This window comes from Lepidochelys kempii, chromosome 3, assembly GCF_965140265.1.
Source record: "Lepidochelys kempii isolate rLepKem1 chromosome 3, rLepKem1.hap2, whole genome shotgun sequence".
Classification (NCBI taxonomy): domain Eukaryota; kingdom Metazoa; phylum Chordata; order Testudines; family Cheloniidae; genus Lepidochelys; species Lepidochelys kempii.
In genome coordinates this window covers 196,879,365-196,905,500 of record NC_133258.1, presented here as the reverse complement: position 1 = coordinate 196,905,500, position 26,136 = coordinate 196,879,365, and the positions used below count along the sequence as shown (strand labels likewise).

The following is a 26,136-nucleotide window of genomic DNA, read 5'->3' as shown; positions in this document are numbered from 1 at the left end:
CCACACGGACACTACTAAAGAAAATTCTTCAGTCCTGGGCACATGCACAACCCTGAAGTGCACTACACATGGGGACAATCACTCGAAGGATACACATTATACAGTATCTTTCATGTTCAGAGTGCTTTACAAACAATATCTACTTGGTCCACTGCTTTAACCAGGTTTCTCAGACATTACAGTGATGAGGGATGGAGATGGATATAGACAGAGAAGCGTCATGGCTTGATTTCCAGAGGTGATGAGCAACCCAGTCTTCCATGAAAGTCGATGTGAAGAGAAGCTGCTCAGCACCTTTGAAAATCAGGCAGTTTGAGTTTTCACCAAGCAGTTTTTAAAGCCCTCATTATTACTGTGTTCAACGAGGCTGAGAAAAAAAAACATACTTCTGACCATACACTTCAGCCTCTAATGGTCCAGATGTAGGACGAAAGAGAAATAGTGATGCAGAAGGCTTAAAAAAATCAGTGGGATTAATTTATTTACGACCTAATCTACATTTTATGTCCCCATTTTTTGAGATTCAGCTTTTCTGATGTAAATAATTTGCAATACTGAAAAAATGAGAACGCTGGTTTGTGCAGAAAGCAGTTAAAGGTGGGTCTAAACCAGGGCTAATCAATAGGTGGACTGCAGACCAAATCCAGACTGCCAGACGCTTTTGAACAGACTGCAAAATCATTTTATTTACTTATTATTATCGTTATTTTTTATTATTTTCTCTGGAGTCTGGACCTTGACTATACTTTGACCAAGAAATCTGGACTTGGACAAAAAATTAATTGACTACCCCGGTCTAAGCTATGAGACATAATTAGGTTGGAAGCATGGGACTGACACATTGTTTGAGGAATGGCTCTTGTCAAATATTAAATATAGTGGAAAACCATATAGTAATGCCCCTAGAAGCTGTAGCATAGGGGACCTTTGGCGACTCAAAGGTTCAAACTATGAAAAAGAGCAATGAAATTGGGTTCCATTTCTCAAGATCAGAAGATCTTATTATACCCACTTTTTGGCAATGATGTATTTTTTAAAAAACATGTTCCAAATTCTTCAAAATAGTACAAAACAAGAAAACAAAAGGTAATCATCTAAAATTTAGGAAGCACGAGAAGGAGCTATTCAGGCTAGATTGGGCTGTGTAAAGATGGAAGGAGCTATCAAAGGGATCTGCGCAAAGCACTTGGGAAAGAGACTATCGTACCATAGTAACTCCAGAAGCTCCTGCCAATTTCATTTTAAAAAAATACTGCTGAATCTGTGCATGAACACACAAGCTACGCCACGGGAAGTTGGCACCTTTTTGCTGTCAGCACAGCATTTGAGAAAAACAGAGGTGTTTATGAAGAGAACAAATTTATGAGGAAGAAAATGGGGAAAAAAATAGGGACCAGTACAGATGCTGTAGTATTTCTTGTTGCTAAGATGTTTCACGCACCACAGATGAAATACCACACATGCTATTCCAACATCTTTCGTCTCTTTTATTAGATGTTAATGAGAACCTTTTACACATTTTATCAAAGATTTTGAAACTCAATCTGTAAAAGACAAAAGCATATCGTTTAAAAGTTACTATATGCAATCTAGTATTTTGCCCTATTGGAACAAGTTTATCTGTTGACTTAAACACACTGTACACATTGATTTCATGCAACTTTACACACTTCACCCCTAGAAGCATATATCCAGGTTTCAGCTCATCATCCCTACACGGTTTTTTATGTTTATTTTTGAAAAGATAGAATATCTAAAAATACTTTTACACAATATGGCTAATTATAACAATTCCTCTATTTTAAAAATATAGAGAAAAATATAGTCAGTAGTAACCGGCCTATCAAAAACTATGCTGCTAATAAAACATATTATGAACCTGATTTTGCAATTGGATTTCTACTGGCAGACCCTTATATCAGTGCTTACTGGAGCCCCAAGGATTTAACAGGGCTCCATTGGACTTCAACAGAGGACAAGTTTCTACTCACGTGGATCTGACTGGAGGAATGGGACCTATGATCACTCCATATCACATCAAAAGAAAATTTTATACAATCCAGTAAAATTGCAAACCAAAGGTTGGCTTAATTCAAACATCAGGAAGATAAGAATCTTGGTAAGTTAAAATAATTCATTTCTTCAAAGTTTTGGTCTTCAATTAAAGATGGAGAAAAAAGCTGTCAGGCCCTATCATAATCTAAGATAACATATTTCTTATTCTCATATAGAATACAAAGTTTAGATAACAGAAAATGGCAAATTCTGCATCAGTATTACTGAAGTCTCAATGATTTAAGTGGAAAAGTATGGGGTTGAATCTCTTTGGGAAAGATGAACCGTTAATGTCTTAAGACATAAAACTCTCCTCTTTTTTAATTTCAAAACTGTAATCACCATTTCCAAGAGTGTTAATAAAAGTAACGAGCAAAGTTCTACAAATTTCTCTCCTCTCTATGCTTTGTCTCAAAATGGCAAGAGACAGAGGCAACAGAAACCTTCACAGAGATTATGTAGGGGCAAATTTTTTTTCCAACAATTCTGGCAAAGAAATGAAGAGTTATTTTGTCTGTACCCACCTTAAAACCTGTCTCACATAGGCTGGAGCCTCTGGGCTTTTGGGGGGGCCCCTCAAACTAGGGGTACAATACAACACTGTCTTGTTGCTAACGGGCAGACTCTCTTTTGTTCCCTTCCTAACAGGCTGTGTCACCATTGGTTGTGTGGGCATGTGTGAAGATGGCTCAGGAGCAACAGATGCTGACACAAGCAGAATTCATTTCATGCCCTCTGTTACAGGTGATGTGATCGGGGTAAATTGAGCCTGGAGGAGGTTCAGCAGCAGCCATTAAACAGGCAGTATGGCTCTCAGGTGACATCCTTGGGACTGAGTCAGCCCAGTGCGGAGGCTGCTCTTTGGCTTTGGCTTTGGCTAGTGCTTCTCAATTCTTGACTGAGCAGCTCAGGTGCAAATTTAAGGCAACTTTGCAGCCCTGCTGGCACAAAGTGTCTGTCGTGTTGGCCAGGATGTGATTCCTTGTAGTACAATGCATTGAATGGAGGCACACAGCTTCAATTAACAAGTGTCAAAAGTAGGGCCCCGATTCAGTAAAGGACTTAAACACACTTTGGTTAAAGCATGTAAATAGACCCACTGAAGTCAATAGATTACTCATGCGATCAAAGTTAAACATCTGCTTCAGTGGTTGCTGAATCTGGGCCTGAATGCTTAATTGTCCAGGCAGTGAAAACATAGTGCCATTCCTTTCCTTTAATAAGGACCTTAGCTCCCCCCATCCCCCAGTGGTTTTGAAACTTACATCACTATCCACAGAGAACAGATTCTCGGATTATAGGGCCAAAGGGACCACTATGATCATCTAGTCTGACCTCCTGCATAACACGGACCATAGAAACTGCAGATTCTGTCATAACTTTTATGAGATATAGCCTATTTTGGAAAGATACCCAGTCTGGATTTAAAGACTAAGTGATGGAGAATCCACCAAATCCCTGGGTAAGTTATTCTAATGGTTAATTAGCCTTACTGTTAAAAAAATCTGTGCCTTATTTCTAGTTTGGATTGGTCTTGCTTCAGTTTCCAACCACTGGTCTCATTATGCCTTTTAACACCACCACATTTACTCATATAGCTTCCAAACTGATGACATATTTTGAAATTAAAAACAAGTATGTGGTTAGTTTTTATTCTGTTATGTTTCTTACGCACATTCAACGCTATGGGCCAGATCCCTAGCTGGTGTAAATCAGTATCACTCTACTGACACAGCTTTAGATCTGTTGAGAGTCTGGTTCTATATGCACTAATTTGGGTCTGTACTGGAATATCACCAAGTTTTTTAATTCAGATTTTGGTATGACAGTATTCCATAAGTGATTCTTGTTTTCACATAGTTTTCAAAATCTAAAATGATGTGAAACATTTGACTTACCTATTGGAATCTCTCCAGCTCTTGCAATAGGCATATATTTTGTGCGTGGCCCACCACAATTGCACCCAGGAAGGCCTGAGAAGTACGTCTCCATTGCTATTTTTAAAGAGAAAGCACTTTGATGAACCTAAACAGCACTACAGGTAATCTGTGCAGTAAGTTTGCAGAAACTGATATAATAAAGCAAGTAAAAAGGGTTCTTTGGTACATCAGCTTCTTTCATATAAATGGCATGCAGTAAAGTATATTCTATTTTAAAACCACCTTGTTTAAATTATTTTACAGAAACTGCCTATAAAATAATATTTTATTGTAAAGAAGAAAAAAAATGTCTTCCTTTTGCAATGAGCTTTAGGGTAAAATTTTCAAAAGCAGCTAAATGATTTAGAGACCCAGGTGCCATTTTCAAACGTGACAGGCTCCTAAATCCTCTTGACTTTCAGTAAGACTTATGGTATATCTATACTTCACAAAGAAAACAAACCACCACCTGTAGCAGTGGCTATCAAAGCCCCGTTAACTGACTAAGGTGTGGGGCTTGCACTATAGGGCTAAAAATAGCACTGTAGACATTCCCATTTGGGCTGGAATCTGGGCTCATTGACCAATTCCCCTCAGCAGGTGTCACAGTCCAGGCTCCAACCCAAGCGGGAATGTCTACACAGCTATTTTTAGCTCTGTAGTGCAAGCCAGAGTCAGTTGACCTGGGCTCAAACTCACTTCCACTTTTCTATTTGCAGTGTAGACATACCTTTAGGCTCCTAAGTCACTTTTAAAAATGGGACTTAAGTCTCTGAATCACTTAGGTGCTTTTAAAAATTTAACTCTAATGCTCATATTTACTAATTGGAATATGCACTAATAGATGTGCATCTTATTAGAACAATTCTATTTATTCACATAATCTTTTAAGTTTGCAAGGTTTCTAAAATAGGAACTGTCACAATGATTGAATACAAATGTGTAGTCTTCACTTTTTCTCCTTGTATTTATAATGCTAATGTTGTCACAATTTGGACTGTCAAATACACATTGTCAACTTTGTCAGGCTAGGTTTAATTGTACGACCATTTCACACAATATAAAGTAGAATGGCTAATTTGACCTACACTACAAGAAGGATGTGGAAAAATTGGAAAGCGTCCAGCGGAGGGCAACAAAAGTGATTAGGGGACTGGAACACATGATTTATGAGGAGCGGCTGAGGGAACTGGGATTGTTTAGTCTGCGGAAGAGAAGAATGAGGGGGGATTTGATAGCTGCTTTCAACTCCCTGAAAGGGGGTTCCAAAGAGGATGGCTCTAGACTGTTCTCAGTGGTAGCAGATGACAGAACGAGGAGTAATGGTCTCAAGTTGCAGTGGGGGAGGTTTAGATTGGATATTAGGAAAAACTTTTTCACTAGGAGGGTGGTGAAGCACAGGAATGTGTTACCTAGGGAGGTGGTGGAATCTCCTTCCTTTGAGGTTTTTAAGGTCAGGCTTGACAAAGCCCTGGCTGGGATGATTTAGTTGGGGATTAGTCCTGCTTTGAGCAGGGGGTTGGACTAGATGACCTCCTGAGGTCCCTTCCAACCCTAATATTCTATGATTCCATGACCTAACATATGGAAACTCATATTGTAGTTCTGATTAACCAGATGGCACTTTTTATAGTCATGAAAGTGAGCATGAAAACCTATTTTATGACACATTTTAATATCTGAAAGTTGTTTGAGTCTGCTTTTTACTAGGGCTCTCGATTAAGCGCAATTAACTCACTCGATTAACTCAAAAAAAGTAACCGTGATCAATTGCACTGTTAAACTATAGAACACCAACTGAAGTTCATTACATATTTTGGGATGTTTTTCTACATTTACAAATATATTGATTTCTTATGCAACACGGAATACAAAATGTACAGTGTCATTTTTTATTACAAATATTTGGGGGGAGGGATAGCTCAGTGGTTTGAGCATTGGCCTGCTAAACCCAGGGTTGTGAGTTCAATCCTTGAGGGGGCCGTTTGGGATCTGGGGCAAAAATTGGAGATTGGTCCTACTTTGAGCAGGGGGTTGGACTAGATGACCTCCTGAGGTCCCTTCCAAGCCTGATATTCTATGATTTGCACTTCAAAAATCTAAACAAAAGAAACAGTATTTTTCAATTCACCTCATATAAGTAGTGTAGTGCAATCTCTTTATCATGAAAGTGTAACTTACAAATGTAGATTTCTTTTGTTACATAACTGCACTAAAAACCCAAACAATGTGAAATGTCTGAGTCTACAAGTCCACTCAGTCCTACTTCTTGTTCAGCCAATCGCTAAGACAAACAAGTTTGTTTATATTTACGGGAAAGATGGTTGAAGCATGAAGGGACATATGAATCTTTAGCGCATCTGGCACGTAAATATCTTGCGACTCCTGTTACAACAGTGCCATGTGAACGCCTGTTCTCACTTTCAGGTGACATTGTGAACAAGAAGCAGGTAGCATTATCTCCTGAAAATTGTAACCAAACTTGTTTGTCTGAGTGATTGGCTGAAGTAGGAGTGGGCTTGTAGGCTCCAAAGTTTTAAATTATTTTATTTTTGAATGCGGTTATTTTTTGTACGTAATTTCAACTTTCATGATGAAGAGACTGCAGTACAGTACTTGTATGAGATAAACTGAAAAATACTATTTATTGTGTTTTTTACGGTGCAAATATTTGTAATAAATTAAGTGAACACGGTACACTTCGTATTCTGTGTTGTAATTGAAATCAATATATTTGAAAATGTAGAAAACATCCACAAATATTTCAATAAATGGTATTCTATTGTTAACAATGTGATTAATTGTGATACATTTTTAATCACTTGACAGCTCTACTTTTTACACAATCTGTTATATATAACCTGTACATGTCCTCATTCCAGTTAATATTGTTGGTTTTTTGTTCCATAGTAATACAAAATGGATACTATACTGTATATACATGTGCAATTCTAAACAAGTCCTGAGTAATTTTAAAGTATGAGTAAAACCTCGTAAATTCTAATTTGTGCAACTAAAATTCAGATAAGTGTTACTCTACTGTGAAGAAACCATCTATTCCAAAATATATAGCATTTTAACTTAGTTTTGTGCATTGCTGAGAGCTCTGTAAAGTGCACAATATACAATTACATTCCGGGTCATTAGACAATGAGAAAAGATGCTGACCTCATTCTTGAATAACTATTGTTTCCTTTCTTTTAATTAATGGCAAGTGATTCATTCTGCATCTGTATAATCAAGCGTGGAAGACTTTTACAGAGTTTGAATTAAAATCCTCTGCAGTACATATTTTGTAAATGTTCAGGTCACAGGTCCTTTGATTCTTATAAGGAACACTGTACCCTCAAATAGTTAAACTGTGCTTCTTGGGATAAACAAATACCAATGGAGCGTGAGTATCATCTCAAATGCCACACTATGTTAAGGGGAAATGAAAAACAGGAAATAATCTTAAGAAACAGCTTGGTGGAAACTGAACATTAGAAAAACTCCCCTTATGACTACATAACCACAGTAAACAGGAGATAATCTTGCAGTACTATAATGAATTGTCTGAGCAAATGTAAAGGAAGCACTTTCACTAATGAGTGGATCCCAACACAGCATGAGAATTAGAATTTTTGTAATCATTACCAGAGCAACTAGCGCTAACAAATGTTTGTATATTCCATGCCAAGAAAATGCAGGCACTAAATACGACAACCGCTAAAGGATGAAGGTCAGCATTGTTGCATATCTGTTTTTAACTGGCAAAATTTCAGATGGAAATTTTCAGGCATGGAGACTGAGTCTTTATTTGCATTTTTCTGACACCACAGAATGGAAGGCACAACTTTGGATTCTGCTCCACTGGCAAAGAGTCCCGGGCACACAGTTAGCCGGTCCCGTGGCTGCTGTAGTCAAACACTCCTTTCTTGAAGAATGGTGAGAACTCACAGATGGTGTGTTTTGACAGGGTTGGTCCCACTTTATCGATGTGTAATGGAGATGATGGAGACTTGAGCATCATGCAGAAAAAGTTCCTGAGGTATTTCTGGGAAAAGAAATCCACTATGTCACAGTGTTTTCATGATCACTTTGGTTACAGTCATTTTCAAGAGTTAAATACAAGGCAACATAAAAAAAGTGAAACAAATCTCTGTGAACTTGGAAACGTTCATTTTAATAACTAACCATACTTAAATACCAACCTATAAAACGTGTCTCTGAAATGTTTATGTTGTGGTCAGGCAATACAATAAAAATGTTTATTATATTCTTCTCCTTCCAGGATTGTTACTATTTTGCTCTACCTCCAGCTTACTCTCTGCTAATCATGGTTTACCAATCATGGCTTACCAAAGCTAGCAAATATTGCAGCAGGTCGAAAAACTCAAAGCTACTTTATAGGAATTTCACTAAATATGGATGAAAAAGAACTTTTCAGCACCTAAGTACCACAATCATTAAATTGAAAGGGAATTGTTTTGATCACGGTCATCTGTATAAATTATACACGTGTTGCTTATTGTCCAGCTATACCGAAAGGACAGGAGACACATGATATGGTTTTAATAAGGCCGCAACACTATTATTAAATGTCTGGGACTATCTAGCAGATAAAAGTGTACAGTGCAGGTAGCCCCATGTTCATTCAATAACTATCCTGGAGACTTCTACCACCCTAACCCCCTTTTCCATCTAGGTCTCCCAGCCAACCCATTGCTGGGACCTTATCCACTCCTCCTCATAGGAGGGTTAAGGTGGGCTATAGGAAAGGGCAGTTGGCTCGCTGCTAGACCGTTCATATGAGCCCCTGACTCGCCCCTCTCCCCACCTGTAAAGCACTGTTCCCCCTTCCTTTGGCCAACTGGACAATAGCCCCCTTCTGCCCCCCCACATAAAGTTGTGGTGCAGTAATTATCTCTGAACTGGGTCCTTCCAGTGAAATCCACCCTAAAACTGTCTAAAACAAATACAAAATGCAAGAAGTGTTCCAGTTCCAAACAGTAATATTTACCAACCATTCCACCGATTGTATCCATTTACATCGTGTGAAATTGTGGCAGTAACAACATAAAGGTCACTTTTGCAAAACCGATGGGGTTTCTTTAAGTAAGGTTTTGGGGGAACACGAACGTTTAGTGCGATTTAACAAACAGCGCTTGGCATGTTCAAATGAAATGTGGTACATAAAACATATGCTGAGGCAGATGAACAGACCTGTACTAAAGAGTAACCAAAAATATCACCTCCCTGACTCCATGCAAATAGCTGCAAGGGAAATCTTATCTAAAGTAAAAGGATAAAGTCTTTTGCTCTGCTACAGACTGGATTAAAAAGATAACTGACTCGTCATATCTTTAGATATTACACACTAATCATGCATTCGGGGGGAGAAATCTATTTAGTACAATATCCTATGATGAATGTGATGTTCAGTTACCTGAATGCAGCATACAGCCCTAATCCATCCATTCTGGGAAGCAGTCACCCTAATTAAAGTCCACATTACCTGCTCTCTTTTCAAGAAGAACTTCTCCATAATATAACAAGATATTTATCCATTTGCTGTTAAGAGTCTTGGAAACAAACTATATTAATGTCACGGAATGCAGGGTAACAAAAAAGCAGCTGGCACATAAGCTATTCTCTTGGCAGGACTGGTAGATTTTCTTTTTTATTCAAATCTCCCACAGGTTGTATTAATGTTCACAAAAGAAATATTTCATTACGAAAATGCCTTCAAGATGAATTCCAACAGACTAGGAGATAATTTAAAACAGGCAACAGATGTTGTGACAACATTTGTCATAATTAGTTCACGAAGTAGGGTCCCTTAAAAAAAAATCCCAACCCAATAAAGCCTGAAGGATGAATAGGGAAGTAAATCAAATGTAAAAATATAACACTCTGCTCGAGTTTTAGTAGTGGAAAGTTACTGCAGTAATTCCAGTTTATTGGATCTGAAGGTTCACAGAAGGCACCGATTTTTTAGTCACAGTCATTAGAAAGGAAATTGTATTCACCTTGGTCTGTGTGGCCAGGTGATTTACTGCCATGCCTTTCCTGTAAAGCCACTATTCTTGCTGTAGGCTGGGCAATTCTAATGGTAGTAGTACAAAGAAGCTCTGTGCTAGGCGAGTATATGTACGTGAAATGAAAATGGTAACAACAGCAACTACTGGTTCACATAATTTTCCCAGATCTGCACAGAAATCATGGTTGGAACACTACAGCTGGCTGGAAAGTGGAGAACAAATTGTGAAAATGTTACCCCCCTCCCTTTTTTTTTTTTTGCTGAAATTTCGTTTTGAAGTAAGATTTCAATGCCATATACTGCACTCTAGTAACACCATATATTGTATGTCAGTATGTACTACCTTGTTTAATAGCCTCTGGATCAGGGCTCATATGCAGCATGAAGTATGATGCTGAAGTGCAGCATGGGGCCATTGTGCCCTTCACCCCATACCGGTTGGTCGAGATGTGCTGGTTGGAAGTTAAAGATTCCATAATACAGTGAAACATGTCCTGATGTTCTAGCCCACATGTGAACTAAGGCTGCGCACATTGTTGTCATGACTTCCTATCCAGTCACTACACTAACAGTGCCTGACTCAAAGCCTTGCTGTCCCCCAAATGTGGAACGTACTATAGTATATCAACATCTATTTCTAGTCTTGCAGTGTTCACTTCTAAAGTTAACAATCAAACTCACTATTAAAAATATTCCAAGGGACATGTTCTTTTGACTTATTTTATTTTTCATTCTGGTAAATGCTTTCAGAACAGTAAGGATTACAATATTCACTTGTTCTGGATTATTTAGTCTAGCAATCAGTGTTCAAAATGTACTTCTGAGTTCATGTTGCTACTAGTGTTTACATTGTTAAATTGTTGGCTTACAAAACACCCACTGTAATTGTAAATATCTGTTTTGCAATGATGGCATGGAATCGTGGCATCATTAGATGGACAGCTCTTATACTTAAACACTTTAACATATATTTATTATCAGTCATTTGGTCCAAGCATACACTAAGAAATATGAAAGATTACTTTGTACAGGAATTTTATTACCACTATGTAAGAAAATGTTTAAAGCAGGAATCCATTCTGTTTTATTCTTAGGTTCAAAGCATGCTAGAACTGTGTCCCCAAGATTTGAAAGGTGAAGATTCTGCCCTTTTGGTTTGTCCTACGTTTTCATGTCCTTTAGACTGACTAACTTGAGATCTATATTATGTGAACTACACAAACTTAAACCTCAAAGCTTTAACCTTGCATGACAAGTATCCCTGCGGGAGAAAAACCTAGAAATCTTTGCAAGCCTCAAAGCTGTTTCTTTTGTTGAATGGGCCAAGCTGCTTTCCCTCCATTTTCATTTGGTGAATGGTGAAATTATAACCATTTAAAGTTTTAAAAAACTATTATTTTAATAGGGGTCATTCTATAACTGTAGGCCAGTGTTCATCTGATGTGCAATGTCATTCTAATGATTTCTGCACTACCTCACTAAGTGGGGACCTCATAATTTTATATATTTTAACATGAACCCATAAATGTATTTAACAGTATTAAAATTGAAAAGTTTTCTGGAATGTAAAAGGATTCTTATCTTCCATTCAGTTGTGGCATATTAACAGAGAACACAACTCAATTATATTGTTCTCATATGTTACAAAGAGTGACAGCTTTGGAGACCAATCACAAAGTTTAATAAGAATTAGATTTTTTTAAATTAAACTTTGCATTGTTTTAAAACTCATCAGCTGTAGTACTTATAGAAGGTGAAAGAAACTTCCAGCATCATGGGTTTGGACTATAGGTTTGGACCTTCCCAAACTTGCTAACTATTTTTTACAGCAGGTTTCTTGTAACATTGGTAATTCTCTTGAGCTTTGGGCTTCACAACCCCCACAATAATGAAATATTTTGCTCTTGTATTTAAAGGAGTTCACACAGTTTTACAAACCTTAATGAGTTAAGCCTTACAGAGCATAGTGAGGTAAGAAATAATCCTCACTTTATAGTTGAAGAAATTGAGGTACAGATATTAATAGATTTGCCCATGGTCTCACAAAGAATCAGTGGCAGACTAGGAAAAAGAATGCCTAACTTGTTAATCCAACTCCTATCGTTGGACCATCTTCCCCTTTATTAAAATGCTAGCCTTGCTCAGACCCAGCCATATAACTACTATATAATCTTTTAACAAAGGAGTACAGTGTTGCAAGTTTTAAGCCAAATCTTGGTTTAAACTATTCATAGAGGAAAAGCACATGGCTATTTTGTATAGAAAAGATGAAAATACTATAAAAAGGGACAGGTTTCAAGCTTACTCACTCTGAATAACACATTACTCTGCAATTAGTACATGTGGTTTCAATGGGAGTACCTCAGCCTAAGATATTCCTAAGCATGAATATGGATATTAGAATCTAGTGCAAAATGAGCAGGTAAACCGGAGTATGGTTAGCTATGACGGCTTCCAAGCAGTGACAAAAAGAAACAAAGATCTGCTTAAATGGCAGACTCTAAAAGACACTGATTGCTCAGGCATCCCGTGTCACTGCACAAGTCAGAATGTTAGCCAGCTTGATCTTTCTCAGATCATTAGATCCATCTAATGGGGGAAAAGGGGAAACACCTTCCAGGTGTTTTCTCTACCATTTAATTTTAAAAAAAGTTAAACATATTAGTTCTTCTCTCCCCCTCCCAGAGGTGTCATGAGGAGTAACTGATGTTTTTCTGCAGTGGTTTTCAGATGTGAAGCACTATATAAAATGTTAGGTATTATTACAAACTATAGGAATCTGTTAAGAAGCAGCCTTCCGGAGATGGCATGCTGACACACAGAGACTTGAGGCAGTGACTCATGGTGAGAGAGGATTTGCAAAGCGCACTATCTGAGGTGATCCTACAAAAGGAATGGTGAGAGCTAAGGGTTTCATGTCTTCTCTCTAGAACTGGGCTTTGCAACATTTAGTCATTTCTAATTCTTCTCTTGGCCTCTCTTCCTTGTAAACAAGCAAGAGCCACAGGGAATGAGACTCAGTAAATGGATGAGTGATAGCCCAATAATAGGCAGCAGGCACAGCGATACATATCATGGAGAGGGAAAAGAATGAAGATGGAACTCATAAGGAAGAATGGTGCTGAGGGGTTGCAAACTGAACTAATTCTGAACCATTGGGACATTATCTAGTTCTGGGGTGGGCAAACTACAGCCCATGGGCTGGATCTGGCCCACGGGATTGCCAGCCTTCTGTCGCTCCCAGAAGCGGCCAGCACCATGGCCCCTGGGGGGTAGGGGGCTTCATGCGCTGCCCTCGCCTGCAGGCATCGCCCGCCCTGCAGCCAAGGGGAGCTTTGGGGGAGGTATCCGCAGGCGAGGGCAGCACGTGGAGCCCTCTGCTGCTCCCCCTCCCTTAGGGACGCGGCCTCAGCCTGCCTGAGCCCCGCTGCACGCCACTGCCACCCCGGAGCTGCTGCAGGTAAGTGGCACTGGGCCGGAGCCTGCACCCCGAACCGCTCCAGCACCCCACATCCCAACCCCCTGCCCTACTCTGCACCCCTTGCCCTGAGCCCCCTTACCCCTTGCCTTGAGCCCCCTGCCGCACCCCTCATGAACCCCAACCCCCTACCCGGAGCCCACTCCTGAATCCCGCACTCCTCCTGCACCCCAACCCCCTGCACCAGACACCTACAGAGACACAGCTGCATCTCTGCAGCTGCGCAGATTGAAATTTGTAGCGTAGAGCTGCCTTGGGTGGGTTTCCCAGACCTAAAGAAGAGCTCTGTGTTAGCTCAAAAGCTTCTCTCTCTCTCTCACCAACAGAGGCTGGTTCAATACAAGATTATCTCTCACTCACCTTATCTCTAAGAGTTAAACAGTCAGACTTGCATTCAAGGTTCTTTTTACAAGACTGCTTCACCCACCCTTGCTAAAAATACATTGGCATCAGTTCTTTTCCAAGTTATCTTGGAACATATTGCAAGATATCCTAAAATCAACTCTAGAATAAAATATATGAGCATACTAGCTTTTCTTATTCAATATCTTGAATATTACTATATAAAGTGCATGAAATATATAATTAGTCACCTCTAGATCCCCACACTACTGTATATACACTGAGGTCACTGTAGGCAGTTTCAATTTTATATGAAGGGAAAAAAACCCTAGTGCCTGAGAAAATATTTAGTGTTTAAAAGCTGTTATTTCTTTGAAAATCTAAGCACAAATGATAAATTTCTAGAAATGTTACAGTATCATCTGGTCCTGTATCTTTTGTAGGGAAAGAATCAAGTTCTGGACTTCGCTTATAACAAAACTATAGAACTAAACAGCACTATCATTAGTGGACAAAGTTTTGGAAATCTCATTTTAATAAAAGAAGCTGTAAATACCTCTGTACCTATTATAATTCTACACATATGCATCAACATTAAATCAGAGCCCTTCCCCTGCAATTAGATAATTTGTGTAAGCACAAAGATAAGAGGTTGATCAGGACATGTAGGAGAAAGAAGAATGACACATAAATGGATTTAAAGCAGTACACCACAACTGCATCAGTTACAATATTAAAGGGAAGGAGACCTGCCTCAAAGTTCCAGGCATTAATTGGGTCCGGTGCTTGGTGAAATGGCCTCATGCTATACAACCAAAGATTATGAAATGTGTTCCTTTAGCCAAACCCTTGCTACTCAATTGATGATTCAGCCTAATGCTGAATCGCAGAACCGGCTCCTCCCACCCAAGCAATACTGTTTCCTGGTAGTGGCGTCTTCAACCTTTTGAAGGTTAACAGAGTTAAGGCAGCTTACACATATTTTCTACCAATGGAATTGTAAAAAATAAATCAAGACAATCGCCATTTAATATCCAGATCACCCTCAATTTGCATGCCTTAGGTTACAATCCCTAACACCCACTCAGACGTCTCACCTCCACAACAAACTATCTTTCAGTTCCACCATACAGCCATGCATAATGCACATAACCAATTCTTCAGAATCTCACACGTGTAATCTTAACTCTGGCCTCACCAAAATTAAGTTCTCTTGCTGACAGACAGGTTTCAGATATCGACAATGTGCTAAGGAAGAAAATCCAAGGTTGCAGCTATAGGGACTCCTCAGGGAGGAGCCAGAGAGCGAAACTTGCCAGGGAGGGAGAGAGAGAGGTGTGTGTGTGTGTGTGTGTGTGTGTGTGTGTGTGTGTGTGTACACAAACGTCAGAGCGTCACTGCTTCTGCTGTAAACTGGTTGTGTTTGCTAGGAAAGCATGAATACAACAGTTATGATGAATAATGCTAATAACTTTTTTTAAACTAGCCTATGTCTGAGTTGTGTGCAGGTACATAGACCTGAACTTCAACATGCTATAAGCAACCTGTTTGTTAGTGGGATCTGAAGGAAATATTAGACTGCAAGTCTCAATTTTAAAACTCATGTTACTGAAAATATTTGTTATTCTCCAAAAAATTAACTCTGCCCAAGAGCAAGTGTTGTGACTCTGGTGCATGTCCACAACATTCTCCTTAAGTTACAAAAAGGATTTAACCCCCATGAGAACTACGAATCTGAGCACAACCTGAATTATGGAGGACGCCATTCTCAGCAGGTGTAAGTCAGTGCAGCTCCAGTGAAACTATGGCAATTTATATTAATGAAGGATCTGGCCCAGAGTTGCTACAGATGTCTTCATAATATACACACAGCACAAAGATCAGGGATAATATTTTCAAAAGTGCCTAAGTGACTTAGGAACTTAAGTCTGATTTTCAGAACTGACCTAGGTGCTCAGGAGACTAAGTCCCAACAAAACTCAATTTTAGTCAGAGTGATAACAAACTTGAAGTCAATATATTAATATTAAATTTTTGTTAACATACGAAGCATTCTGTCAGAGGCTGGTTAAAATTCAAGGTGAAACTGCTATTCTATCTTTGCAAAACCAAACTTTTCATTATAGCTATTTAGATAATTTTTCTGTTCAAGTCTAACAGCATGAGCACATTATGTTGAATTATTATTCTCCACCATCAGTTGAATTAACTTCTAAAGTCAGTCTAGTTCACGAACTGCAATAATATTCTGCTTGATATTACACTTTAACAAATGAAATTCATTTACAATCTATGGGACTTAATATTTGTTACAATGTCTGCATGTTAAAAGGTTACATTCATTGGCTTTATGTAGTTCCAATAAAAACCATACCCATAGGCTGCGACAGAACAACTGTGATTTACAGTTGCTATATCTGTGTGAATCTGCTTTTGGAAGTAAAAGGCCATATTAAAAAGATCAAAACAGACCCAGCTAGTGAAGGAAATCATTCTTTTCTCCAGAGCACAAGTCAAAACGAATCCTGTCAAAACCTTTTCACAGACGGCAACAAAGAAATTGAATTTACTACGCATCCCTTGGCCAGCAGTGACAGCATGTCATCTGCTAGAGTGGCTTTGGTAAATAGTTACCAAAGTACTTGACATGCATCACCTTCAACTTCCTCTGGTGAAATCAAAAACTGGAGGATGACTGATAAACTTGCCTCAAAAAAGGACAGTAATGAGTTGCACCTTGCGTCCTCAATCGAGAGCTCACTTTATCGATAAACTCAGCTCCAGACTGTGGTGGGTCGTTATTGGAAAGCTGTACAGGTATGGCAACTATTCAGCTTGCTTTGCAAGAGGATGTTGAGGAATATGTCTTGAACGGACAGCAAAATAAAATGTAACTATTATCAACACTAATGTGAAATTAAACTAAGTCTGAAATAGGTTAACTCATACATTTTGTAATCAACATTAATGGTTCCCTCCTTTTTATGATACTTTAAGAAAATTTGTGAAAAGGCTGAAAATTCTGAATCATTGATCCTATTTTTTTCCTTTGAAAACACAATGTATTTCACAGAAAAGTTCATATTTTTATTGCAAAAAATCCCTTGCACCTTAATCCCACCTGTTTTCTCTGGCTGTGCCACACAACAGTTCACTCTCCTACATGCTGTAATTCTTTGGTCTAATTCTGATTGTTGGGTGTAGCGAGGAGATGGCTGGATGGTGTTAAAGCTAGGTGATCTGGTGGTCCTTTCTGGCCTTAAATTTATGACTTGAGGGGGTGCCTGAAGTTAAACAACTGAAATCATATTTAGGAACCTAAAAGCTGTTTGCAGGGTACTTATAACAGTCAAAAGTAACATTACACATCCAGATTTGCAAATTAGATTTGCAAATCCAGTCCTGCAAGTGCCCGACAGTAAACTGCTTTTGGTCACTGGATTGAAGTGAATCAATCCAATAGGTTATTTCAATTACTGATCCGTTCAAGTCTAGAAGACCCCTTTTTAGGGCTAACTTGGAGGTCTGAACTGAACTAACCATGAACTAATCAACTCTTCTCCCTATCAATACTATTAGAATACAATATCTTGTGTTCTGTTTGAATCTCAATGGAGTTTATTCACGATATATTTCGTAACCTGCATGTAGATTAAGGTAGAGTATGCAAGTGTTTGGTGCATGTAGAAATCTTAGTTTCTTCTTATTTGTATCTATTAAATGTAATCATTAGGAAAAATCATTCACTTTTTGAAGACGGTGCCTGATACAAAGACGACAATGCCACCCAAAAATGTTGGAATGTTTAATCTCTTCACCGCTGACAGCTGCTACAACTCCCACTATGAACACTGCCACTTCAAAGGGGATGTACCTGGTGCCTCTGGGCAACACTGGTGGTGCACCGTGAATCACGAACCTGATATGTCATATAGCTTCAAAGTGGCTAACTAAATAGGTTTTATTTCCTGCATGCAAGCCAATGCTTCATTTATTATTTTTGTTTTTAAAAATATTTTCTTAATGCAAATATAGGTTATAAGAGCCCCATCTAGCTAACTTTTGCTAAAGCAATCATCCTAGAAATGTGTTAACATATTTGATATTCACAAAATCAACCTACTATGCTCTCCTTTTTGGGCTAATGTCAGTTTCTTTCCTGTCAGAGCCTCCATTATACTACCTCTCTTATTTTAGGGAATTAAAAAAAATGGTTCTCCAAAACAAACAACATTTCAAAGTTCAGACTGACTCTGAGACCATGCAACTGGCACCTTCTCCAGTACAATCAAGTGCTGCAAATCTTCAATATTGTTTACTCTTTCAATAGCAAAATGAGCAGGTACATATGCACATGAATAATGAAAAGAAAAGCTTCAATCTTTCTTTGAATATTTCTAAATTTATTCTTAACACTTTAAAAACTATCTGGGAGAGCTGCTTCTAAGGACAGTTACTTTCATACCATCATAGGCCTACAATCAAATTGGAAGAGCTGCGCTAATGAGAAGCTGGCTTTAAAGCTCTTCCTAAAGCTCTGATACTAAGGAAGCTGTTGCAAGCTCATCACTAGAATTTAACAATTGTCTTTTAATAATCACTTTGAACTGACATCTAATCAGTAGCTTTGTCAGCTTTTTGTACTTGGGTTCACTGGCATGAAAGTCAACCAGAAAAAGGCAACTTTTATTTACCACACTTGACTTTGATTACCACATTTTTTTTTATACAGTACTCATCTTCTCAATTTGCCTGTAAATAATGTGAATTAGGTTACCTCAGATAACAAACAGATTGGAGTTGGGATGTTAAACACCTGGCCCATTTAATGCACTTGCATAGTCTGCATTGTATATTCAAATATATAGAAAGTGCAGGATAACGGTGTTAATCTATCTTTGTAAAGTGCTTTGAGATCTACGAACCTAAAGCTTGTTACTATATAAACTGGAGTGTAGTTCTTCGTGTTTAGGAGAAGAAAAACAGTGGATGTTGCAAATGGGAGATACAGGGAAAATGGGTGGGGGGAAGTAATGCTTGGAGTGTAGTGACATTTCCTTAGCCAATCCCTCCTAAAGGGAATACATCCAGTCAACCAACTAAGCAACTACATTCTACTGAAAACACATTTTGCAATCAAAATGGAAACAGACACATTAATTGAAACATCTTTTCCATTTTGGTTTCTTTACCAGTTTAAAAAAAAATAATCCCCAAACTGTCTACATTCCTTGTAGTTTTTATCAAAAATAGGATAATACTGTATATCCTTATTTACAGAAGTCTAATTGCATGAAAGGAAAAATTCACACTAACTTTTAACAACAAAATTTATCAACAAAATTTTTGGCTGTTTCAGTTAAGGCAGATTTAATCAAGCAAAGTTGGCTCTAAAGTGAAGTTACAGTCATTAAGCAACTGAACAATTAATTTAGAGTTTTACCCTAAACAGGTCTCTGATGAAACAATTAATGGACGGCAAATAGAACATTTATTGCTAAAGCCCAGAATTTAAATCTACCATAGGTAATTTTGAATATATAATTAGTCTCTCTCAGTTCTCTAAAAGAAAAGAGAATTCTCTGTGCAAACTTACCAGCAGTTAATTCAATATAGACACAAGGGACGTGGATATCCTGTGTTATATTAAAAAATCCAATGCCAAAAGCCTCTGAATTATAAATATGTAGACTGGTCAAAGGTTACAAGACTACTCTTTGGATAATTTAAGTCACATTTTCCTATCAATGAATGCACTGAAAAAGTTTTCAACTTCTGAGGACCGGAACACATTAAGGTACATATAAACTTCAAGTAACTTTAACGATGATCCTGTTTTGTAGTTAACAACCATGACTTTAATTTGAGGCTGTCTGGACCCTTTTCATCCGAACGGTCCCAACGTGTGATGAGGACCTATGCAGACCACAACCTTCTGCGTCTCCTTCTCTCAAAACACAGGTTCTCTCACAAATGCCACCCACTCACCCAAGCCAAAAAGAGAAGTCTCGCATGAAGTTTCCAGAGATATTCTGGCCCTGGTTGGGTTGAAAATGCCACAAAAATCCTCATACTACTTCAGTAATTTTCCTTCCTATTTTGGCTGGAACCAGAAAGAACAAAGTATATGAAAATTACATTCAACTGCTACTTAACTACTAGGGGTTCCTGAAAAAGAATGTGTTTGCCAAATGTTGCTATCATCAAATGTGGGGAAAACTTCCTTGACCAAAGCCAGTTAAGGTAAGCCAATTAAGCCAATTAAAATAAGCGTGTTTAATTAAGATGAGCTATTATCAGCAGGAGAAAAAAACTTTTGTAGTGATAATCAAGATGGTCCATTTAGACAAGTAGACATACCTGTCAAAGTTTTTTTTTCTCCTGCTGATAATAGCTCATCTTAATTAATTAGCCTCTTACAGTTTGTATGGCCAAGTGTGCCTTCCTGGGTTCCAAGAGGTTTGCATTCGGGTGGTGGCAGCATCTATCTATCCAAGGTCAAAGAGAAGCGGTAACCTTGGGAGTTTAATACAAGCCTGGAGTGGCCAGTATTAATTTTTTTGAATCCTTGCGGGCCCCCATTTCTGAACTTGAAGTGCCAGAGTGGGGAATCAGCCTTGACAATGTTTAACTCATTTTGAAGTTGAACAGTGGAAAATCATACCTGTAAGAGAAGTTCCACTTGGAGAGTCTTCAAATGTTTCAGAATACAGAGCCATGGCCAAATCTTGCAACCAGTTACAAACTGGTTCTGATGCAAGGTGAGGAAGCCACAAGGACATCTCAGCTGCTGATGATTCAAGGAATAATTCTTGTAGACAAACTGTTGAATTTAGCCTGACATGGGAGTTTGCTTAAGGTACATGATGCCTTAATCCGTAAAAGTTTTTAATTTGATGCTGTCTGGTTAATTCCAAAAACAGTAAGAAAAACCTAAACTTTGCCTCTGCTCGAAAGAAGCTGTTGCCGCTCGCCAGAGATGAGATACTAATTGAATCTGATTAGTCATCAGGGTCTGTCCTGTCCTTGATAGAAGTTGTCCAGGAAATAATGACAGAAGTCAGAGTCTGTTCAAGATTACAAACGCTACTGGAATGTAACCAGCTGAATATCATTTATGAAGAGTGACCAGATTTTGTCATCCACCAGAGGAAAATACCTACTTCTGGTCTGCATATGACAGGGGTGGGCAAACTTTTTGGCCTGAGGGATGCATCAGGTTTCTGATATTGTGTGGAAGGCTGGTTAGGGGAGACTGTGCCTCCCCAAACAGCCAGGCATGGCCCAGCCCCCATCCCTTATCCGACCCCCCTTGCTTCTTGCCCCCTGACAGCCCCCCCCCGGGACTCCTGCCCCATCCACCCCCTGCTCTCTGTCCCCTGCTCGACCCTGGCCCCTCGGCTCCTAACTGCCTCCCGCTGCCCCATCCAACCCCCCTCCTTCTTGACTGCCCCCCCAGGACCCCTGCCCCATCCAACCACCCCTTCTGCTTGACCACCCCCAGGCCCCCTGCCCCTGACTGCCCCCTGCTGCCCCATCCAACCCCCCCTCTCCTTTCTGACAGCTCCCCCGGGACCTCACCACATCCAACCACCGTTTTCCCCTGTGCCCTGACTGCCCCCCGCTGCCCCATCCAACCCCCCACCCCCCTTCCAGACTGCCCCTCCGGAACCCCTGCCCCCATTCAACCACCCTGTTCCCCGCCCTCTGACCGCCCCGACCCCCACCCACGAACTCCCCTGCCCTCTATCCAAGCCCCCCACTCCCTGCCTCCTTACTGCGCTGCCTGGAGCACCGGTGGCTGTCGGGGCGGCTGCCCCAGGACAGGGACTGGCAGCCATGCCACGCAGCACAGAGCACTGGGTCAGGCCGGACTCTGCAGCTGCGCTGCCCAAGGAACTCGCAGCCCCACTGCCCAGAGCATTGCGCCAGTGGAGCAAGGGGGAACAGTAGGGGAGGGGCCAGGAGCTCAGGGGCCGGGCACAACAGTCCCGCAGGCCATAGTTTGCCCACCTCTGGCATATGACCTTGAAAAATCCAAGTTCAATATTCATGCAGAACATTGTTATGGTGTAACACACAGTTGTGGCTGTATCCAATAAACTCAGTATAGAGACTCTGAAAAGAACGTAACATTTATGTTTTTCAGGGAGACAATTCAATCTCTCTTCTAAAAATCTTTCATTAGAATCATAGGACTGGGAAGGGACCTCGAGAGGTCATCTAGTCCAGCCCCCTGCACTCAAGGCAGGACTAAGTATTATCTAGCATCCCTGACAGGTGTTTGTCCAACCTGCTCTTAAAAATCCCCAATGATGGAGATTCCACACCCTCCCTAGGCAATTTATTCCAGTGCTTAACCACTGACAATTAGAAAGTTTTTCCTAATGTCCAACCTAAACCGCCCTTGCTGCAATTTAAGCTCATTGCTTCTTGTCCTATCTTCAGAGGTTAAGAAGAACATTTTTTCTCCCTCCTCCTTGTAACAACCTTTTATGTACTTGAAAACTGTTATCATGTCCCCCCTCAGTCTTCTCTTTTCCAGACTAAAGAGACCCAATTTTTTCAATTTTCCCTCATAGGTCATGTTTTCTAGACCTTTAATCATTTTGGTTGCTCTTCTCTGGACTTTCTCCAATTTGTCCACATCTTTCCTGAAACGTGGCACCCAGAACTGGACACAGTAATCCAGGTGAGGCCTAATCAGCACGGAGTAGAGCGGAAGAATTACTTCTCATGTCTTGCTTTCAACACTCCTGCTAATACATCCCAGAATGATGTTTGCTTTTTTTGCAACAGGGTTACCCTGTCGACTCATATTTAGCTTGTGATCCACTAAGACCCCCAGATCCGTTTCCGCAGTACTCCTTCCTAGGTAGTCATTTCCCATTTTGTATGTGTGCAACTGATTGGTCCTTCCTAAGTGGAGTACTTTGCATTTGTCCTTACTGAATTCCATCCTATTTACTTCAGACCATTTCTCCAGTTTGTCCTGATCATTTTGAATTTTAATCCTATCCTCCAAAGCACTTGCAACCCCTCCCAGCTTGGTATGATCAACCAACTTTATAAGTGTATTCTGTATGCCATTATCTAAATAATTGATGAAGATATTGAACAGAACCTGACCCAGAACTGATTCCTGCAGGACCCCACTCGTTATGCCCTTCCAGCATGACTATGAACCTCTGATAACTACTCTCTGGGAATGATTTTCCAACCAGTTATGCATCCACCTTATAGTAGCTCTATCTAGGTTTTATTTCCCTAGTTTGTTTATGAGACGGTCATATTAACTCTAGATTACTTATATCAAATGACAAGATAAGGTCATATAAATGTTTTGATGTGTATCATCTCCCAAGGCTCAAGAGGAGATCGTGACGTATTATGAGATGCAATGTCATCAATATGTTGAAGACTACCAACTCTAGGATTCTTCTTCATTGGATTCAGGCATTGTTATTTCCTTGCTCTCCCTGGCTGCAGCAGATGTATGGAGGTGGATGAAAGCCAGCTGTCTATTAGAGTGAATATGGATAAGGAAAAGCTGATGATTGATGGCATGAGCAACTGGAGGCATATATCTGTTGATCATCAAGATACTGTAGTCAGTCTTTAGTTTCGTTGCATTTCCTTGCTAGAAATGCCTAGTTTTATGTTCAGCTGACCAAAGTAATGCATCATTTGCCATGGCCATCCATTCATTATTCACCTTCCGGTGCAGCTACTGAAATGTTCTCTATCTGGGGTTAATCTTGAAGACCACATGAAAGTTTCAACTAGTGTAAAGTATAGAAGCCAATGCTTTTAGAGAATTGGTAGTTGATAGTACATTACACCAACATGTTCCTCACTGCCAGTTTGCTTCCAGGTCTAATTCAAGTTGCTGTGATTATTAAAAAAGCCTTACTGATCTTGGAGCCAGTTATTGCTAAAACAGCCTCTGTCACTCTGTTCTGCCAAGGTAGCTGCAGTAAGCGGAGGTACCTCAAGTGTTAGTTCACAGCACAGCAGCCAGAGGAGCCAATAGCAAAGCACTGTCAGTAGCAGGGGCAAAGCTTCAGACTACACTGTCATTGGTAATCCAACATATTGCACTTTTACAGTGTGTTACCACAAATCTTTGATCAGGCTTTTCCTGACAGTGGGTATTAGTATTCCGTTAGACATTGGCTTCTTCAGTATAGCTAGATTGGGTTCTTTCTTGCTGGGGATTACTGAGTAATGTGGGAATATGTACAGTATGTACAGGGAAATAGTGTATTTATTTATGTAAATAGTGTCCAGATATTATGATAGCTGAACTATATGTAGCTAATAAACAAGGTTTAAATGGCTTAATTTAACTAATAAATTAAAATGTTAGAGACTATTTGTATGAGTATATCTAAAGTTATAAATACTATATAACTCAGATCAAAACCCATCATTTTAAACAGCAGTTAGAATATTTAGATGTACATGTATAAACATTGCAATAAAATAAACAAAGGCAAGAGATTAAGTTACTGTGTGGGCCACAAAATATGGAAGCTAATTCCAGCATGGAGAATGGAATATAACCATAGATTTAATAATATGAAAAACATTTAAAACTACTCTAGAAGAACCTAAACCAGGAAACACATTACATTTTGAAACTGGATTGTTGGGTAGTAGCCCTTCAAAAGTCAGTGGAAAGAGATGTTTGTGTTTCACAAAATGCTGTGGTATGTAGAAAAAGATTTATTAAAAATAAGAATCAGAAGGTTCAGAGTAGGATACAATTTTCTTTGTTTTCTTTTTGTTCTGTTTAAACAGCACTTATTGTCATTTAAACGTAAATGTAATGGCTCCAACTCTGTACTGACTTGCATCCATCCCTGTGCAATCCCATTAGCTATGACAGGGTTGCAGAGTGGTGTACATTAGTACAAAATCTGGTGTCTCCCCCCTCGCCCCCCCGCCCAAATACGCTATACTATAATGATGAATGAGTTATTGATGAAATACATAATCCTCACAGGTGCCCTGTAAAATAGCTAGAAGGATTTGGCAGTTGGAACTGTGTACTATATGCACACCACAACAAGAGGAAATGAAAAGTATCAGAAACATTGTTATGCTACAATCAAACTTAATTCTAATACTAGCTCAGAGAGGAAACAAAGTAAACTCAAAACAAGTTAGATTACAAATAAAGCTCAATGAAGCCTAAAGAGTGCTTGCCTCTTCATCCCCAGATATTCCGATACAGTAATTAAGATAAAATATTGCAAATCTTCAACTAATGAACTGAGTTTATAGTAGGCAATCTTCTTTAAAATCTTACGCTGTGTAGAGACCATCTGTCTACACTGAACGCTTACTTCACCTCATCCACCACCTTTTCCTCCTTAAATAAATTATACCTCCTATGAACAAAACTAAAGATGCCTTTTTTTAAGACAAGAAGGATTTTTTTGATAAGCATGTTTCATTACTTTGCAATCTACTGCTGCCATCTCCTGTGGTAAATGAAGCAGCAAGTAACTTCACCCTTACAAATAGTCTATTTAACTTCTGCCATATGGGAATGGTTCCTATTGGTCAGACAGACAGAACTCTGTCTAAATACATTCTCAAAAGTTTGTTAAAAAATTACCATTACCTCTAAGTGACTCCGCCGTTCTGCAATCACTCTTTCATCCTTGTTTCCGAACAGCTTCTTTGGAGGGAATTCTAAAGTTGCAAGCTGTAACAGATGTAAGATAATTAATTGGTACTGTAAATGATAAGCTAAACTGAAAAAAATTCTCTTTAAAACACAAAGCGATCAGAGAGAGGAAAATGACAAATATTCACAAGTTACAGTATGTGTCATTAGGTCCAACCCCATTATGCTGTTCTACTGATGTTAATATAATGCAATCTGTACTAAAACAATAGGATTCTACTGTCACAAGTGAATAACGGCAAAGCAAATACAGGAATCTGAATGTCTCCATCTACCAACATAAAAATCAAAAGTTTGTAAACTGAATCTGCATATTACACTAGCTGCAAAGAAGAGAATATGAACTGCTCAGGAATTTTGTAGATTTTAAAGATCAGAATCATCTGTTAAAATCATTGTAAGCTTATCTCTGATTGTGTTACCATCTATTTCATTTGCTTTTGTTTATGATAGCTATATTGTTTCCATCATTAAATCTAAGAGCTTTTACTGAATGCATGCTCTGCAGATAGTTACGCTGGGCTTCAGGTGTCCCTAGGTTAGTGGAAGCTTGATACTAAAAGTCACCGCAGGTGAGCATAAAGACAAGTTAACCTATGATCAGGGTATTTTACTGAATGAT

At 39.2% G+C, this 26,136-nt stretch overlaps 1 protein-coding gene across 2 annotated transcripts in view; it reads right to left on the bottom strand.

Moving 5' to 3' along the window:
- Positions 1 to 6,825: 6,825 nt before the first annotated feature.
- The window catches only part of KIF16B (kinesin family member 16B), a 243,691-nt gene continuing 224,380 nt past the window's right edge, over positions 6,826 to 26,136 (bottom strand). For both annotated transcript variants that reach the window (XM_073339553.1, XM_073339554.1), the window contains 2 exons: positions 25,449 to 25,532; positions 6,826 to 8,010 (listed from right to left, as the gene is read on the bottom strand). In XM_073339553.1, the coding sequence (XP_073195654.1) occupies positions 7,852 to 8,010; positions 25,449 to 25,532 (243 nt within the window). In that variant the 3' untranslated portion in view covers positions 6,826 to 7,851. The remainder of the gene's footprint in view (positions 8,011 to 25,448; positions 25,533 to 26,136) is intronic.